We start from the raw sequence: 14,101 nt of genomic DNA on the forward strand, positions 1-14,101 counted from the left end.
CACCCCTCGATTCATCACTACCTCGTACACCTGCAAATAGACCCAGTACCGGTAATCCTTGTATATAGCCTCGTTATTGTTATTTTATTGTGTTACTATTTCCTTCTTTTTTTGTGCAAATGTTCTTACTTTTAACTCTGCAAATGTTGGGAAAGGGCTCGTAAGTAACCACTTCACGGTACAACTGTTGTATTCGGCGCATGTGACAAATAAGATTTGATTTGATATTATGTGAAACCTTCAGTAAGAATTAACTTTATGCAATCAATTTTCCTACTTACTGTTTGTTTGAAAGTATCTCCCAACATCATCAATGATGATAGCTGCATACAGAGCTACAGCGCCTTCCGAAAGTATCTCCCCAACATTATTAATGATGATAGCTGCATACAGAGCTACAGCACCTTCCGAAAGTATCTCCCCAACATCAACGATGATAGCTGCATACAGAGCTACAGCACCTTCCAAAAGTATCTCCCCAACATCAACGATGATAGCTGCATACAGAGCTACAGCACCTTCCAAAAGTATCTCCCCAACATCATCAATCAATCAAATGTATTTATAAAGCCCTTTTTACATCAGCCAATGTCACAAAGTGCTGTACAGAAACCCAGCCTAAAACCACAAACAGCAAGCAATGCAGATGTAGAAGCACGGTGGCTAGGAAAAACTCCCTAGAAAGGCCAGAACCTAGGAAGAAACCTAGAGAGGAACCAGGCTCTGAGAGGTGGCCAGTCACAGTGTTTGTTGAGGGTGCAACAAGTCAGGACCTCAGAAGTAAATGTCGGTTGGCTTTTCATAGCCGATCATTCAGAGTTAGAGACAGCAGGTACGGTAGAGAGAGAGTCCAATACGTCCGGTGAACAGGTCAGGGTTCCATAGTCGCAGGCTGAACAGTTTAAACTGGAGCAGCAGCACGACCAGGTGGACTGGGGACAGCAAGGAGTCATCAGGCCAGGTAGTCCTGAGGCATGGTCCTGGGGCTTTGGTCCTCCGAGAGAAAGAGAGAGAGAGAGAGAGAGAGGAGAAAGAGAAAGAGAAAGAGAGAAAAAGAGAGAGAATTAGAGGGAGCATACTTAAATTCACACAGGACACCGGATAAGACAGGAGAAATACTCCAGATATAACAGACTGACCCTAGCCCCCCAAAATAAACTATTGCAGCATAAATACTGGAGGCTGAGACAAGAGGGGTCGGGAGACACTGTCCGACGATACCCCCGGACAGGGCCAAACAGGCAAGATATAACCCCACCCATCGTCAATGATGATAGCTGCATACAGAGCTACAGCACCTTCCGAAAGTATCTTGTCAACTTCATCAATGATGATAGCTACATACTGAGATACAGCACCTTCCAAAAGTACCTCCCCAACATCATCAGTGATGATAGCTGCATACAAAGCTACAGTGCCTTCAGAAAGTATTCACACCCCTTGACTTTTTCCACCTTCTGTTGTGTTACAGCCTGAATTTAAAATGAATTAAATTCAGATTTGTTTGTCACTGGCCTAAACACAATACCCCATAATGACAAAGTACATTTTTTACAAATGAATTAAAATTGAAAAGCTTAAATAGGTTGAGTCAATAAGTATTCAACCCCTTTGTCAACCCCTTTGTTTTGCCAAGCCTAAATAAGTTCAGGAGTAAAAATGTGCTTAACAAATCACATAATAAGTTGCATGGACTCACTCTTTGTGCAATACTAGGGTTTAACATCATTTTTGAATGATTACCTCATTTCTGTACCCCACACATACAATTATCTGTAAGGTCCCTCAGTCGAGCAGTGAATTTTAAATACAGATGCATCCACAAAGACCAGTGAGGTTTTCCAATGCCTCACATAGAAGGGCACCTAGATGGTACAAATAAAAAAGCAGACATTGAATATCCCTTTGAGCATGGTGAAGTTATTAATTACACTTTGGATGGTGTATCACCACACACATAGTCACTACAAACATACAGGTGTCCTTCCTATCTCCGTTTGCCGGAGAGGAAGGACACTGCTCAGGGATTTAACAATGAGGCCAATGGTGACTTTAAAACAGTTACAGAGTTAAATGGGTGGGATTGAAAAAAACTGAGGATGGATCAACAACATTGTAGTTACTCCACTATACTAACCTAATTGACAGTGTGACAAGAAGGAAGCCTGTACAGAATAAAAATATTCCAAAACATGCATCCTGTTTGCAACAAGGCACTAAGGCGCTAAAGTAATACAGAATTTTTGGGGGCAAAGCAATTCATTTCTTGTCCTGAATATAACGTGTTATGTTTGGGGCAAATCCAATACAACACATTACTGAGTACCACTCTCCATATTTTCAAGCATAGTGGTGGCTGCATCATTTTATGGATATGCTTGGAATCGTTAAGGACTGGGGAGTTTTTCAGGATAAAAAATAAACAGAGGAAAACCTGCTTCAGTCTGCTTTCCAACAGACACTGGGAGATGAATTCACCTTTCAGCAGGACAATAACCTAAAACACAAGGCCAAATCTACGCTGGATCTTTCTTACCAAGAAGACAGTGAATGTTCCTCAGTGGCCGAGTTACAGTTTTGACTTAAATCTGCTCGAAAATCTATGGCAAGACTTGAAAATGGTTGTCCCGCAATGATCAACAACCAATTTGACAGAGCTTGAAGAATTTTGAAAATAATAATGGGCAAATATTGTACAATCCAGGTGTACAAAACTCTTAGAGACTTACCCAGAAAGACTCACAGTTGTAATCGCTGCCATAAGTGATTCTAACATCAGGGGTGTGAGTACTTATGTAAATTATATATTTTTGTATTTCATTTTCAATATATTTGCTAACTTTTCTAAAAACATGTTTTCACTTAGTCATTATGGGGTATTGTGTGTGAATGGATTGAGAAACAAATACGATTTAATCCATGTTGAATTCAGGCTGTAACACAACAACATTTGGAATAAATCAAGGGGTATTAATAATACTTTCTGAAGGCACTGTACAGAGTGTATCCATATAATTAGAGATACAGTATAAGGTATTCATGCAAATATTGCTGCATCCACTCCGGCAGGGGGCAGCATTTCAGAGATGTGGTGCACAGATTACAGGAAGAGGATGAAGCTGCTGCTAATACTGAGCTAGCCAGTTTGTAGCCGCTTGCCAGTGGAAACGGGTTTGAAGAAAACCGTCAGGTGTACGGTAGGTTGCCAGTCGATAGACTTGGCTGTGAAGCGGGGCGTTGGTCCCCTAAACCCCGTTTCAAATGGCAGAATATAGCCAAACGGGTATCTTGACGGCGCTTCTGCTGTTCACAATTGTCACTGTAAAAGACATTTACGTCGGGAGGTCCATGATGACTCAACACCCAGCGCAGGCCTCTGACAGCCTGAATATGGGGGCTGACCGTTTGCGGGATGCTGACCCGCAGAGGCTCAGCAAGCAGACCCTCTACACTGGGCCAGTGCTGAAATTCCAGTTTTGGTAAGATTATCGTTTTTTCTCTACAGTTGTTATGTAGCTATTTGTCTAGCTAACGTTAGATAGCAGGCGCAGTTAGCTAGTCAATGCTAACTAGCTTATGCTAACTAGCCATTTGATCGTTTGGGGACATTGTTTGATGCTAGTTACTAACGTTAGCTAGCTAGTAAGTTCTTAGCTGAGCTAGTTCGCAAGTACTTAGCTGAGCTAGCTCGCTAATCCTCCTAGTTATATACAGCCTTTTTTGGCTCCTAATATAGAATGAAAGAACAGGCATATTACCTGAAGTAACTAACTATATGCAGGCTGGTAGTCTAGAATTTGGTGGCACAATATCCAGCTATTTTTATTTGTTTAATGTAACCTTAATTTAACTAGGCAAGTCAGTTAAGAACAAATTCTTATTTACAATGACGACCTACACCGGCCAAACCTGGGCCAATTGTGCACTGCCCCGGGCCTCCCAAACACGGCCGGTTGTGATACAGCCTGGAATAGAACCAGGTTGTATGTAGTGACGCCTCAAGCACTGAGATGCAATGCCATAGACCGCTGCACCACTTGGGAGCCCCAAAATATAACGTCAAAGGTACCAAATGAATGTCAAATACACTCATTTCTAACCAGTTTCTGTGTTACAGCATCTCCTGAGGGTATAGCAAGGTGTTCCAGGAGTACTCCCGGTCTATCAGCCAGTTGTACCCGGACATCCGCATAGAAGGGGAAAATTACCCTCCCACAACCATCAACAAGTAAGATGGCACGTCATTGCCATGTAGCCAGTCAACATATTTATTTTGTCAGTGAATTTGGTGTTCTGATCACCACTGTTTTTGCCCTCCACCAGATATCTCGGAAATTTATTTTCCTACTTCAAACTTCTTGCCATTGCCCTGGTTGTCAGTGGACAAAATCCCTTCGCTATGCTTGGACTGGAGACTCCCAGAGCATGGACGTGGACTCAAGAAAATAAGGTGAGAGGTTTTACGGTTTCAACTTCAATAGATTTTAACTAAACATACTTGTTTGTCTTCCAGATATTCTCGTGCCTGATGACATTCTTCCTCAGTAACATGTTGGAGACCCACTTCTTGTCCACCGGTGCATTTGAAATCACACTAAATGGTGAGTTGAATGGGGTCACTGAAAACACTGTCTTCACTTTACATCCTTGCATGGATGTACACAACTAATTCAGTGATAATGAATTTCAGTTAAATTATATGTAAACATCTTTGTCTCCTATCTTTTCTACACTCCCTTTTAGATGTACCAATATGGTCCAAGCTGCAGTCAGGATACGTACCCAACATTCAGGAGATCTTCCAAATCCTTGATAATCACATTAAGATGAATCAAGTTGACAAGATCTCCTTTCCATCTCCGTAGTGCTGACGTTTAAGAAGATTAGTAGGTAATGAAATACATCTGCCATCCACAGACTGAAGCATGTCGATGTATCTTATTGTTGTTTGTGTTATCTTAGACATGGACTCTGGGGCAAGTGTTTGTTAACAGCCTGATCTGTTTCTCTCCATCCCAGGTCTCTGAAGCAGTTTCTCAGGTCAGTGGGACTGCATTGTGGTGTAATGAAGGCTTGGTCTGCAAACAGCTTGCTGTGAGGCCAGGCTAGATGTCCCTGCCACTGACCACACTTCCTCTGCCCTGGAAAACGCTCCTGTGTCCTCGATCTAAACAAAAAATAAGCACGCCACTAGCTGGCTTGGATGATCAGATCCTGTCATATACAATACAGATATTTTGTGAGCAAATTTGAAATATTATTTTAAGAGGCTACTGTGATGTGTCTTGTGTCCTCCAGGGTCGTCCTTATAAGTGGTTTAGTTAAAGAAAGCTAATGGTTTGCACTGCTGTTGTACCAAGGGCTTTTGTAATGGGGTGGTTGTTTTTTCAGTCAGCCGTTCTGTGTCAAGTCTCCCTTGACTGAACCTTTACATTAGGGACACTGGGGGGAGGGCTTGTTCTGTCCTGCTTGAGTTGACAAAATCAGTTCTGTATGAGCTGAAGGTTTGAAATGCTTGAAGTCTTTGAATGTGCTTTAAAAAAAATGTACAGCTCTTATCTTTCAGGTGTTATCCATGATTGAAATAGTTGTTTTGGGGGGAAGAAAATGAATCTGAGAGGGCTAATTGCTCATTGTTACTTTTAATGGTAATTCTGTCTGATGGATCTTCTAGTGGAGATGCTTGATGTGTTTTTTGAGTACAATTAATTGTCCAACCAGGTTGCTGACAATGTAAAAGTAGCACGGAAGAAAGTTAAGCTGTACGTGCCCAGCTGCCTAACAATTCAAAGTACTGGATATTGTGCAACACAACAGTTATATTGTATCTTCGTGAACTTGTGAAACGAATGGTTAAAGAAAGCACTGCTAGCTGAATGAAATGGTATTGTTACCTAATGATCCCTCTCACTCAGTTTGACTTTGTCAACCACTCCTAAGTAGTGTGAGAAAGCACCCTTGTTCTTGTATATGTGTGTGAAATCAGATGGTGTGGCTACAACTCAAGGATGGAAGCAGGATTGAAGCAGAATAATATATGTCTTGTCTTAAAGTAATAAACATTCTGAAAGGTTTCACTCATGTCAGTGCCCTGTTGTGATGTTTTAGAAAGAAAAACACTCAATATGAAATATTCAATACAAACAATTGAAGGTCCTCCACATGTTGAAACATTCTGTATGACATTTTGATACTATTACACATCTAAAAGGCACACAGAACAGAGGTACCACATTGTGAATGCCCATTTAATGGATAAGCTAGTAAACTACCTTAAACAGTTGGATTGATAGAATAATAAGGGCCAGGGTTGAGTCAGTTGCCGTTCCAGGGGCAAAATGGCGTGACGTGAAACATGTAGCAGTGGGTGCATACCCTCACAGCCTTGACCTGGCCGTACCGCGGTAGAGGCGCTGAGCGGGCAGAGCAGCGAGAACAGAAGATCTGAGACGACATACATTTCAAAATTATTCACACATTCACAGGTCTGTGTTCATTAGTAAGTGTGTGACTATGTTTGTATGGCTGGAAGTGAGACCGTTGAGTGCTGATTATATGGTACCCTTGTCTGGGTATTTACAGGTACCTTGCCACAGCTCCTGCAGTGGTGCTTCTTGCGTATTAAGGTGAAGGGGGCGTTACATGCTGTGCAGTCACTACAGGCCTCATCAGGAACCCAGGTTGGGGGCGCTACATGTGATTGAGGTTGTTGATGTATGGTTAGAAAATTATAATAGGGACAGTTAAAATGACAAGACCAAAAGAAGACATCACCTTCACATTGGACATCTTGCTCCATCGATGGGGAGGAAGACAGCCACTCCATACACAAGGCACAGTCCTCCAGAGCCTTGTTACTCAGGCCTAAGGATGCTGGTGAGACATGGGACAAGACACAGACCATATTGAACTGGGAGTTGAGAGATTTTGGATGCATCTACGGCACAGAAGAATGCTGAGGGGAGGACAGCTCATAATAATGGCTGGAACGGAGCAAATGGAATGACATTAAACACATGGAACCTATCTGTTGGATGTATTTGATACCATTCCACCTATCCCGCTCCAGGCGTTACCACGAGCCTGTCCACAATTTATGTTCCACCAACCTCCTGTGTACGACACTGCAAATAATATGATTAAGGTAAAATTTCTTAAAATAAGAGAAAAGCCCTTATTGATTAAAATAAGAAAACATTTAGATAATTTAGCTTGGTAAGATTTTTTTTTAAAGTGAGTTATCACTCAATATAAGATATTTATACGTGCTTAGAGTGAACTTTTTGCAGTGTAGAATCTCTCATGTCATGGTTATGTCACATTATATGCCCAAGCACTGTAGTACCTTTCCTTTGCTTGTCTTCTTCTGCAAGAACTGTCTTAGTCGTCATTATCTGGAAGAGTGTCTTCAATATGGTTCTTAGGTCACTGGAGTAGTTGCTTTGTAGCTGGTCTGCAACACCTGGTTAGAGTTGATACATTATCAGAGACTAAGATCACTTGTCCCCTCAGTCTTATGATGTAAGAGCTATGTCGAACAGAGGGATAGGCATATCCAGACACTGTATGACATAATACAGGGGCAGACTGGCCATCTGGCATTTCGGGCAATTGACAGATGTGCTGGTCCATTTTTAGTAGTGCTGAGCGATTAACCGAAATTCCGGTTAAATTATTTGAATGCCATTTCATTCTGTTTTTTTCTGCCCGATGCGCAGTTTCTCCAGAGATAAATCAGATCAAGCCCAAACTGCGATGTAGTAGGGAGTTGTTAGACAGCATAGGTAGAAGCTCTATGAAGATGAGATGATGACTTGGAATGAAATAATAAAGTCATCAAATAAAATAAATGTAATATACACAACAACTGAAATATTTTATTAAAGTAAAGTAATGTGAATAAATTATGGTTAATAAATGGACAGTCACTACCATCATGGGACTTTTATTAATTGTTTTATTCAGTATTGTTACAGCATTCAACCCACATAATGCATAGTGCAGTTATTGTAAAAAAAAATAATAATCAAAACAAAATTGAAAACCGTGATAATTTTTTTATTATTGAACCGAAACCAAACCGACCTCAAAAAGCACTCAAAAAGCTCATTGTACATTTTTTGCGTAGTGGGCCTGTCAAACCTGTTTTTTTTTTGTGAAAAATTACAATTTTGTGGCTAATAACGGGGATCTAAAGGGGCAAAAATTAGCAAATTTGTATTTATTTAACTAGGCAAGTCAGTTAAGAACAAATTCTTATTTTCAATGACAGCCTAGGAACAGTGGGCTAACTGCCTTGTTCAGGGGCAGAAGGACAGATTTGTACCTTGTCAGCTTGGGGAGTCGATCTTGCAACCTTTCGATTACTAGTCCAACGCTCTAACCACTAGGCTACGCTGCCGCCCAATGAGGACCTACTGTACCTGAGATGCACACAAACAGACGATGAAGGAGGTCACCGCTGCTATTGAAACGGGATCGGATATTGTGGCAGGCCAACTGGATGTCAGGATGCTCAATCCCCTCCGTGTTATTACTGCTGGATTGATAGCTGAGAGAAGTAAGGGACATAGGGAACATTAGGTTCTGCTCAGTCATTGAAAACTAGGCTAAAACTGTTATTGTCATGTATTATAAAAATTCTGTCATTTATAAAGTGCCACTAGAGAAAATAGTATAATCTACTGGTTTATAGTAGTGTAATAGTAGTATAATTTATCAACTTTTGGGTTACGTCATTCAAACTAGAGCAAGTATGAGGTTAGCACTTACCTGAACTGAGACAGGGTGTGTTCCTCTGGCTCTGCCTCTACCACTCTCTGTTCAGCCTTCCCATCTCCATTGGTTCTCCACTGGGTCAGGCTGGGGTAGGCAACAGATGCTGGAACACCATCTCTCTGTTGACCCTTGGCCCGTAGTGAAGAGAATCGTGGGCCCAGCACATGGCTCCTCTCCTTCCCCTGTTCCCTGGGGCTCAGAGCTGGGATTCTAACAGCAGATAAGGGGGGACCTTGGGTTTGGGGAGTCAGGCAGCCGTAGGTGTCATGGTCTGATGGGAATATATGCAGACTGGGGCACTGGAGGCAGATACAGGGGCTGATCTGGCAGTATGTGGCCCCTTCATTCAGAGACTGCAGCTGTGAATCCTCTTCGTCGTCGTCTTCATCGTCATCTTTTTCCTCTTTCACCTTCTCGGTCCAGGTAGACAGGTTGGGAGATGGGGGATTGATCACAGTTGCAGAGAGTTTCATCCCCTTCATCCTCAGTGCAATCAGCTCTGCCGTCTCTGAAACATCCTGGCTCACATTCTGGCTCAACCTCTCCCCATCCAGGCAGATGGAGGGGACAGAGAGAGCCCCAGGGTCTGGGATCGAGAGCCTGCTACTGCTGGGCCAGTTCTTGCTGCGCTGGAGGGCTGCCTCTGCACACTTCCTGGACAAGCTGGTCCACGGTGAAGAAGGGCAAGACATGTTCCGCCTCATATTCAGATATGGGGAGTTAGGAAGGGAATAGCCTTGCTTCTGTGTCCCGTCCAAGTCATCCATGTAGAAGACACGCTCCTCTTTATCTACACTTGACCCACCAGACGACCAACCACCAGACGACACTCTGCTCCCAGACCTGCGGAGCCTGAGAGGGGAGGCCATGGGGCTGGGGGTGAGGCTGGCAGCCCCCCTCCTCTGGGGGTAAGGAGACGAAGTCTGGCTAGGTGCTGGGGACAGAAAGCTGGACATCTCATCTCCCGCCTGGTAGAACATCATGCTGAGCAGCTCCATCTCCGTGATGTCAGCCTGCATGGAGGATGACAGCTCAACCTCTGGGTCCCACTCTAAACAGTCAGGTTCAACTTGCAGGAGGGAAGTGTTGTCCTCCTTGTCCTCCTCCATCACGACATATGCCTGAGGAGGAAAACTTGACTGGGACTTTTCCCCCTGCTTCCCATGCATGGTATGCTCCAGTTGCTGGGCCAGAGTGATGGCTGAATGTGGTATGGCTAAAGAACAGCGGCGGGCAGCCAAACCCTCTTCATGAGTGACACAGAGGTTGCGTTCCAAAGAATGAAGCTCTTCTTCCTTGAGTGTGCGCAGGAGATTCCTGTTCATATACCAAAATGTTGATTTTTGGAAATACCTCATCAAGACTAATGCTATAGTTAAAACTAGGCTTTGAAATAGAGGTACTGCACCTGATTTTCTTCAGTAAAGAGTGGAAGGGCCTGAATAACTCAGACATGTCCTCCAACTCACCATCCAGCTTCATGGGGCCATCAGGGAACACCATTAGACCACTAGACAGACACATGGCATTTGGTTTGAGAATTTGTAGTGACGTAGATTATTAAAATACTGTACAATAAAAATGACAATTGAAAAGGTATTTATTGGAGAGTTTTTTCAGAACACTCACCACACTATAGCTAATCGTGGGATTGTAAACATGAGTGCAGGCTCATAGTCATCGATCAGGTCTTGAGTGATATATCCCCGTTTTAGTGCCCTAACAGAATCCATGAGGGAAAAAGTAACTTAGTAACATTTATTAGTAGATTAATAAAACAATTATCTGATAGGAAGCATGTATAGGTGAGAACTATGTATATATTCTCACCTGGACACTGTCTCACAGAACAGCACAGTGACATCCTGTTGGATGTCATACTGTTTAAAGGACTTGACTGGTACCATGGCTGAAACATAGCTGAGGTACAGAAGGAAAAAGAGAGTGAGTGTGTTACGTTATGAAACCCACTTTTCCTGTGGGAGTAAAATATAATTTTCACCGTCTCACCTGAACTCGAAACCTGCAAAAAGGTTGTCAAATTTTCTCAAGGCCTGGCACAGTAGCTCTGTATAGATGTTCCGATTGCGAAGAGCCTGGTCACGGGCGATGCTCCGTACTTCATCTATGCAGCGAGTCAGTTCCTTTGCTAGGGGACGCATTGCCTCGCTCTCAGCCTCCTGGTTCATGATGATGGAGCCAGCAGCCAAACACTAGGGAGATAACATAAATGTGTTATTCTACATAGTCAGCTTTTCAAAGATAATAGCTAAAATCACTATGACAAGCAATTGTTCTATTATGGTGTCGGCGAGACATGAACTTCTGAAGTGTCAAGATAAGAATGTGCTAGCAGGTACCTCAGCTCCAAACCACAGCTGGCCTTCCAGGTTCTCTTGTTGGATCTCCTCTGGGAACTTGACATAGAAGTCTCGGTTGGCTCTCTCGCCTGGGATACACTCATTCATGATCTGGTTGAGGATGCTCAGCACATTGTCCTGTTGTAAATCCAAGAAGAGGAATCGAAATCCCATTGAAGATAGCACATACTATTTTACAGTTTGTGAATCATTATCTTAAAGGTCACTACTGATGCTTTTATCATTACAAAAAGAGGAAGTGATGATGATTCACTTGTCAGTGTCCAAAATGGCACCCTATTCCCTTAGTAGTGCACTACTTTTGACCAGGGCCTTTAGGGCTCTGGTCAAAAGTAGTGCACCAAATAGGGAATATGGTTCCATTTGCGACACAGCCTTTCTTTACCTGGCAGGAGCGGAACTGGCTGACCAGCAGGGCACAGCGTTGGGGTTCGTTCTTGCCATTCAGGCTGTTGAGCTTGGCAGCCACTTGCCTCAGCTCTTCATCAGCACAGTAGAACTGGGCAAGCAATTGTTGGTCCGATTTCTTCAGGCAAACAAATAGTGTAACATTAAGAAATTAAAGACTGAATAGACTAATCACATTTTTTACGGTAAAAGGACTGTGGGGGGAGGGAGTAACACTACATATTTTTTTCTGGAAGATTCTACACTTTGGACAAACAAAAGGAGCTCAACAAATGAGAGAGAACAGTGCCCCTGGGGTATGACTTGTGACTAGCTGAAAAAAGCCAAGAAGCAGAGCTATTGAACGAGGTGATAAGCTGTGTCTCTATTACAAAGCCACAGCAGCCACCAACAAAGGAGCCCTTACTGTAATTAGCTGGGCAGCAGCTTATATGTCTGTGTTTACAGAGGAAACATGGACATCCCACTGGTTTGAAGTTTTAAAAAAAATACTGCTAGCATGTCTGCCTCAAATACAGGATATTCTACATGGAATAGTAATGCTAATGTTTATAAGATTATTGTTGCTCCATTTTTTTATATAATGGGAAACATGTTTCTCACAAAAAAGACAAAGAAACTGCTAGGAAATGCAAGAATAGATTTTTTTCTTAAAATACCTCAAATAATAAAGGGTTATGAATGATTAGATTTGAATAAAATCTTCCAAAAAAGAGTAGCAGACATTTGATAGGGCCAAAAGATTGTGATGGGTGGCAGGTAGCCTAGTGGTTAGAGTATTGGGCCAGTAACCAAAAGGTTGCTGGATTGAATCCTTGAGCTGAGAAGGTAAAAATCTGTTGTTCTGCCCCTGAACAAGGCAGATAACCCACTGTTCCACGGTAGGCTGTCATTGTAAATAAGAATTTGTTCTAAACTGACTTGCCTGGTTAAATTAAAAAAAAGACTCTTACCTTAGGTTTGTGAAACCACTTTCGAATTCTGTTCATGGTTGAAAATGTTCACCTTGTCTATATCCTTAATTTAATCTAGCCAAACTAATATTCAAATCAACAATAATCCCAAGATTTCTGTCAAAGCCGTTCCAGATGACTTTAGTGCAGCAGTGCTAGCATATCCTTCTTCAACCACATGATTGTCAAAGGAGACACCTGTTCTCACCCTTTTTACCTGACCTTACCTGCACATTTATGGGCGGGGCACAGACTACCTTGATGTATGGATTTACAGGAACCTGTAACCATGAATGACGTAAAGAAATGTTTGGTTACTGAATTAATCCATTAATGTAAAGTAATCCATTGAGTTTGGAAAACATGTACTTCCATTTTCTCTATTTGTATTTACTAAAATGCATTTGTGCACTTCTTCTCATTCTAAATCAACTACTATGGCAGCTTAAAGACTTTAAATAGGTTTTACCATTATGATAATATTGTGCCACTTGTCAGAGTAGTAACACCAATGATACATTGGATTTTCTGAAATGGAGACCACAGATGCTCAAACCTAAGGTCATTAACCCTTTAAAAGAATTTACAAAGGTGATATGATTAATAATTTTTCTCACAATGTAACTTCCCTTCATTTAAATTGAGTAACACATGACATTTAGGATTGAGACACACAAAATTTCAATTGAATAATCCTCACATTTATGACACATTTATAGACCCCTCCCCCAACAATAGTTTGCCACTGAAGGGAATGCTCAAGGTCCTTGTAGAAAACCCTTACAGTCCCTCTCCTGAACAATAACTCACAGCCCTCTCTAACTTTTGAAACAAGTAGCCTACCTGCCCCCAACTACAACTCCACATTTTTTTATTATTGATTTAAACAATATATTAAATACTTTTTTTCCTTCTTTTTTTTTTACTTTGTAGCATTCAAAGTAATAGTGATACTGAATCTCTAAGTCCCAAAACGTCACTACAACTCTACTCATTACTACTGGGACAAGCCAATTCCCTTGCCCTAAGTACTTAAACAAAGCATAAACATAACGTTTGGAATAACGTCGGAGAGCGACCCTGGATGGTCGATCGGACGACATCGGCAACAAGCTGTCTTTGTTTTTTTGCGGATTTGGAACAACTGTACTGTGACTGAGGCCGGCATTGCGTATAGTTCAGATGGTAGCATTAGGGCAATTGATGATGATAATGATGATAAAACAAGTAGTGATCAGCCATTTACAAATGAGGGTGATGGAGGGATGAATACTGCTGGGGAAACAATGAGTATTGTTGAGAGTAGACCTGTAAAGGACCACTCTAGACAAAGAGGTTGGAGTACAACGTTATCAAGTTATGGTAGTGCTCCCAGAACCAGCAAGTAAGTACTTTCATCGGTTGCATTTCACAAAATCAATTAGGAAAAATATTGGGGTGATTAGTCATACCAAATCATTGGGTTATGGGAAGGTCCTGATCATTGCAAATAGTAAAAAAATATATATTCTCACTAAATGGGGGTCGGGTGAAATGTCACCTTCATGATGTTATGTCTAAACTGAGAGGAGTAATTGCTGG

The 14,101-nt window shown here is 42.0% G+C and overlaps 2 protein-coding genes across 2 annotated transcripts; one reads left to right on the forward strand and one right to left on the reverse strand.

Moving 5' to 3' along the window:
* Window positions 1–3,161: 3,161 nt before the first annotated feature.
* Window positions 3,162–6,081, forward strand: selenot2 (selenoprotein T, 2). Its single transcript, NM_001139761.1, has 6 exons — window positions 3,162–3,479; window positions 4,118–4,228; window positions 4,324–4,450; window positions 4,514–4,601; window positions 4,744–4,890; window positions 5,020–6,081. The coding sequence occupies exons 1-2, from the start codon at window positions 3,262–3,264 to the stop codon at window positions 4,125–4,127; spliced, it is 228 nt and encodes a 75-aa protein (NP_001133233.1). The 5' UTR covers window positions 3,162–3,261; the 3' UTR covers window positions 4,128–4,228; window positions 4,324–4,450; window positions 4,514–4,601; window positions 4,744–4,890; window positions 5,020–6,081.
* On the reverse strand, window positions 4,117–12,736 carry LOC106611996 (lateral signaling target protein 2 homolog). Its single transcript, XM_014212751.3, has 13 exons — window positions 12,521–12,736; window positions 11,545–11,685; window positions 11,139–11,276; window positions 10,789–10,991; window positions 10,609–10,698; window positions 10,408–10,497; window positions 10,187–10,288; window positions 8,773–10,095; window positions 8,424–8,551; window positions 7,346–7,462; window positions 6,775–6,873; window positions 6,587–6,690; window positions 4,117–6,444 (listed from the first exon to the last, which is right to left on the reverse strand). The coding sequence occupies exons 1-13, from the start codon at window positions 12,554–12,556 to the stop codon at window positions 6,316–6,318; spliced, it is 2,700 nt and encodes an 899-aa protein (XP_014068226.1). The 5' UTR covers window positions 12,557–12,736; the 3' UTR covers window positions 4,117–6,315.
* Window positions 12,737–14,101: the final 1,365 nt, after the last annotated feature.

This window comes from Salmo salar, chromosome 09 (genome assembly GCF_965601325.2).
Source record: "Salmo salar chromosome 09, fSalSal1, whole genome shotgun sequence".
Classification (NCBI taxonomy): Eukaryota; Metazoa; Chordata; class Actinopteri; order Salmoniformes; family Salmonidae; genus Salmo; species Salmo salar.

Coding starts and splice junctions, on each gene's coding strand:
- selenot2 (NM_001139761.1), top strand. CDS start 3,262: ATGGCAGAATATAGCCAAACGGGTATCTTGACGGCGCTTCTGCTGTTC.
- LOC106611996 (XM_014212751.3), bottom strand. CDS start 12,556: ATGAACAGAATTCGAAAGTGGTTTCACAAACCTAAG. Junction 10,699..10,788: donor TTTGCAGGTTTCGAGTTCAG/GTGAGACGGTGA, acceptor TCTGTACCTCAG/CTATGTTTCAGCCATGGTAC. Junction 8,552..8,772: donor CACACCCTGTCTCAGTTCAG/GTAAGTGCTAAC, acceptor TACTTCTCTCAG/CTATCAATCCAGCAGTAATA.